The sequence below is a fragment of the Sprattus sprattus genome, assembly GCF_963457725.1.
Source record: "Sprattus sprattus genome assembly, chromosome: 14".
Lineage (NCBI taxonomy): Eukaryota > Metazoa > Chordata > Actinopteri > Clupeiformes > Clupeidae > Sprattus > Sprattus sprattus.
In genome coordinates this window covers 7,173,235-7,178,234 of record NC_137912.1, presented here as the reverse complement: position 1 = coordinate 7,178,234, position 5,000 = coordinate 7,173,235, and the positions used below count along the sequence as shown (strand labels likewise).

Sequence of the window (5,000 nt, the reverse complement as noted above, 5' to 3'; positions counted from 1 at the left end):
TGGCTCTGGCTTTGCGTTTGGCTTTGGCTTCGGGTCGCGTTGGCGCCGCCGGCCGGGTGCGGACCATCCATGCTGCTGCCCATGCTGCTGCCCATACTGCTGCCCAGCTGCAGCCTCCGCATGTGGCGCACCACCGCCGTGGCATTGAATGCTTGCTGTGGCACAGAAGGGCAGAGGACAAGGACATAGGGTGAGAGGGCTATGAAGAAGACATGAAGACACACAGACAGACACACACACACACACACACACACACACACACACACACACACAGGGTTATGGAGAAGACATGAAGACACACAGACACACAGACACACACACACACACACACACAGACACACAGGGTTATGTAGAAGACATGAAGACACACAGACACACACACACACACACACACACACACACACACACACACACACACACACACACACACACACACAGACACACAGGGCTATGTAGAAGACATGCAAATATGCAATGCATAATAAACACAATGTGTGTGTATATATACTGTATATTTGCAAATATAAGACTGACACCAACCACCAAAGGACAAATATACATACATACACACACAGACACGCACTTACCCACCCACTGACACACACAGACACAAACGCCCATGCACAAGCACACGCACACACACAGACACAGACACAGACACAGACACAGACACAGACACAGACACAGACACAGACACAGACACAGACACAGACACAGACACAGACACAGACACAGACACAGACACAAACACAGACACAGACACAGACACAGACACAGACACAGACACAGACACAAACACAGACACAGACACAGACATACACACAGACACAAACACAGACACAGACACAGACACAGACACACACACAGACACAGACACAGACACAGACACAGTAATACACACAGACACAGACACAGACACAGACACAGACACAGACACAGTAATACACACAGACACAGACACACACTTACTCTCCATTTGCTTTTGGCAAAGTTCTTGCGCATATTTCTGCTGACGGACTCGTGGATGTTTTTGCACAGAGCTGTGTCCCCAGAAATCCTGCAACACATAATACACACATTCACATTGAGTAAACACACCTTAGCCCATCTGCTGACCACAGACACAGACCAACCGTAGATTAGCAATCATAACATCAAAAAAATCAATCAACTATTACAGATCTCTTATCATACTTTTTTTAACTTACTCTTAGGTACTGGATCTAAATACTAGGGAAAAGGCAACTGGGGACCTTGAAAACACACACACACACGCACACACACAAACACAAACACACACTTTCCCGTGCAAGAGCACCTAAACTTATCCTGCCTAAACCCTCTCTCCAGCACCTTTTCCCTCTCGTAGACCACACCACCCTCCTCTACCACACCCCTCCCTCCTATTCCCTTTGCTGCCCAGAGAGGTCTCCCTCGTTAGGCTGGCTGTCCGGGAGTCTGGAGAGGCAATGATAATTGGCGATTAGTGCCCGAGAATGGCTGATGGCTCGTTAGCCGCAGCGGTGGCTAATTGGCCCGCATTCATTCAGGAGATTTCCCCTCACCGCCGGGGCCCGACTCCACAGAGGACGAGGGGGAGTTCACTAACAAGAGAACCAGATTCAGACACGCTTCCACGCTAACACGGAGGCCTCTTCAGGCTAAAGGAGTTGACAACATTTACGTCATTCCAAAGGCAGAGGGGCTATGAAAGAAAAGCAGGCAAACAGAGAGGAAGACTGTCGGTGTGGTTCACCCAGTCAAGAGGTATAATGTGACACTATCAATTGTTCTGGGTAGCGCAGTCGCACGGTTGTCATGGCGACACTGCACAACAGGGCTCAAGCCGAGAGGGTGGAAATAAAATGAAGCAGACTCAGTAGCAGACACAGGCAAATGGAACGACTGCTAACAACACAAGTGAGGTGTCAACGTGTTTTTCAACAGGGTAGTATCACCTCAATAGGTGAAAGGTCAAGGGTTAGAAGGTCAAAGGTCACCCTAGAGGTCACACTCACCACCTAGAGGTCAACCTAGAGGTCACACTCACCAGGGATGCCGAAGCGCTTGGTCACATGTGTACCTCTTGGCCGGGTCCTTCTCCATTAAACTGTTTATGAAGTCTTTAGCTTTAGAGAGAAACAGACAGAGAAAGACATGTTTATGTAAAAGATATCCAGACAGAAACAGACGCACACACACACACACACACACACACACACACTCACACACACACACAAGGTCTGTATTAAGTCACAACTTGTTTCCATCACGTGGGGCATGTTTATCAAATACCAGTGTGACTGGTCAGCATTTTTCCTGTAAGGCTGGAGTCTGATTCTGTACTTACTGGAAACTGGTGTGATAAACACACACACACACACACACACACACACACACACACACACACACACACACACGCACACACACACAGACACACACACAGATAGATTACCTGAGTCAGATATGTCATCCCAGTAAGGTGCATCAAACTCATAGTCAGCTTTGAGAATCTGTTCAAAGAGTTTGGAGTCATTCTCATCGTAGAAAGGAGGGTACCCACACAACCTACAGAAAGACAAGGAACAGAGTGACAGATATTAGTCACAATATTTATGTTTCATTCTCGCTATGTCTCCCCTGCTTAGTCAGAATGGTGGAGGTGATGCTCGCCAATCATATATTGTACCATTTATAACATAAATTAAGTCCAGATTTCCTATGTCAAAATGGAAACGTCTAAAGCCTTGTACCTCACATAAACACGCACACACACACACACACACACACACATACACACACACACACACACATTCGCGCGTGCGAGTACGCACACACACACACACACACACACACACAACACACACACACACACACACACACACACACACACCAGTGCGCAACTGTCTGAGATCTTGAAAACGAAAACACTTGTCTGTCCTAAGGGCAGGTTCAGGCAATGCCAGCTGGACAGAAAATGTCTAAACAATCTGGTACCATACGTTCCTTTAAAGTCTCCAGAAACAAGCAGAGTCTCCACCTGCTCGTTATCTTCTCCTGCTCCAGTCTGACCTAATTGAATTCTCCCTCATACGTGTGTTTGCAGGCGACTCTTCAACTTTCTTTTTCCAACTTATCTCAGTCATTAAAATACCTTTCCCCCTCGGTAAACTGACAAACAGAGGGGGAAATGGAAGACGCCGGTAATTTTCTGCCTCATTTGGATAGTTGGAGCTCTTGGGATAGGAGTAGGAGAAGGTAGGGGGGGGTTAGACGTCCCTCCCACCCCACCCCCGCCCCCGCCGTCTTCACGATCCGTTAGAGACTAGAAGACATCACGTCGGCTGGGAGCATTGGCATGTTTTTTTTCGCCTGGGTGCCAATGCAATCTCCTACACCTGAGAAGATGCTAACCAGGCATGAGATTCATCTAACGCTACTGGAAACCTCAGAGCTTTTATAGCGTCTATACTGAAGCTCGAGTTTCTCTCTTTCTTTTTCTGTTTCTCTCTCTCTCTCTCTCTCACTGTCTCTCTCTATCTTGGAAGAACCCTTCAAATTACACCAGGACATAAAGGAATCCACCCTTACGTGCTAATGCAAGTAAACCATCACAGGATGCTGGGTGATCAACATTCATAGGTTAGGTAAAATGTGAATATAATCTAATGTTCTGTGGTTTGTTTGCCTTTAAAGGCACCCAGTGCAACTTTATGTAAACATTCAATGAAAAATAAACATTCAATTTCTAGTCTTTTTTACACGTAGTAAGTTTCAAAAACTCCATACCATTACATATCGTAATTCAAGGAGCAAAGATGAGACGTCGTTGTGTGGTGAGAACTGATAGAAAATCGTAAACAACAACAATCGCCGGTGGGGAGAGGCCATTTTTCCATTGACTGGAAGCCTGCTGCATTTATTGTAGGTTACAAAAAATAAAGAAAATGGCGGCGATTGTTGTTGTTATCGATTTTCTATCAGTTCTCACTACACGACGACGTCTCATCTTTGCTCCTTGAATGTCGATATGTAATGGTATGGAGTTATTGAAACTTACTACGTTTAAAAAAGACTAGAAATTGAATGTTTATTTTTAAGCCTCGAAAGTTGCACTGGGTGCCTTTAAAACACACATACAGAAATACACACACACACAGAAAGAGAGGGAGAGCGAGAGAGAGAGAGAGAGAGAGAGAGAGAGAGAGAGAGAGAGAGAGAGAGAGAGAGAGAGAGAGAGAAAGACACACACAGACAGAAACACACATGCACACTCCCTGCACCCTCCATTCAACAACATGTTTATGCGTTGCAAAAGATTTAGCCTATGTGTCTAACATGAATTACATAGTGCTTGAATAATAACTTTAAATGTACTTAAAAATAAAAGAGCTCACCTGTCAATACTGACTTGTGTAAGTATATATGAGTAGTAAGGTATGTTTGTACAACACATGTCATTGTTGACTTGTGTAAGTATTATATGAATAGTAAGGTATGTATGTACAACACATGACAATGTTGACTTGTGCAAGTATATATGAATAGTAAGGTATGTATGTACAACACATGACAATGTTGACGTGTAGGTATATATGAATAGTAAGGTATGTATGTACAACACATGTCAATGTTGACTTATGTAAGTATATATGAGTAGTATGTAGTCCCACCACCCAGCACTCTAAAGCAACCAGCCACCATGCTGAGAACAGGCGCCAACTCAGCTTATATGAGTGGACAAATTAATGGAATTGATTGGCTTTCTACTGCGCTGACTGACACAGGTCTTAGTTAGGTGCAATTGAATGTGTGTGTGTGTGTGTGTGTGTGTGTGTGTGTGTGTGTGTGTGTGTGTGTGTATGTGCATGTGTGTATATGTGCATGTGTGTGTGTATGTGTGTGTGTGTGTGTTGGAATGCACAGATTCTGTGTGTGTGGGTGTGTGCGCGTGCACATATATCAGCATGCAGCAGAAAACTACTGTAGCAGTAATGATT

General features: G+C 45.0%; 1 protein-coding gene across 1 annotated transcript in view; it reads right to left on the bottom strand.

Annotated features, from left to right (window-relative positions):
* The window catches only part of camk1da (calcium/calmodulin-dependent protein kinase 1Da), a gene marked incomplete at its 3' end in the record, with an annotated part of 70,279 nt that overhangs the window by 1,405 nt on the left and 63,874 nt on the right, over nt 1–5,000 (bottom strand). The window contains exons 7-10 of the mRNA XM_080851367.1: nt 2,456–2,568; nt 2,051–2,129; nt 970–1,057; nt 1–155 (exon numbers count right to left, since the gene is read on the bottom strand). The exon at nt 1–155 is cut by the window's left edge and continues 176 nt beyond it. Coding sequence (XP_080707493.1) covers nt 1–155; nt 970–1,057; nt 2,051–2,129; nt 2,456–2,568 — 435 coding nt within the window. The remainder of the gene's footprint in view (nt 156–969; nt 1,058–2,050; nt 2,130–2,455; nt 2,569–5,000) is intronic.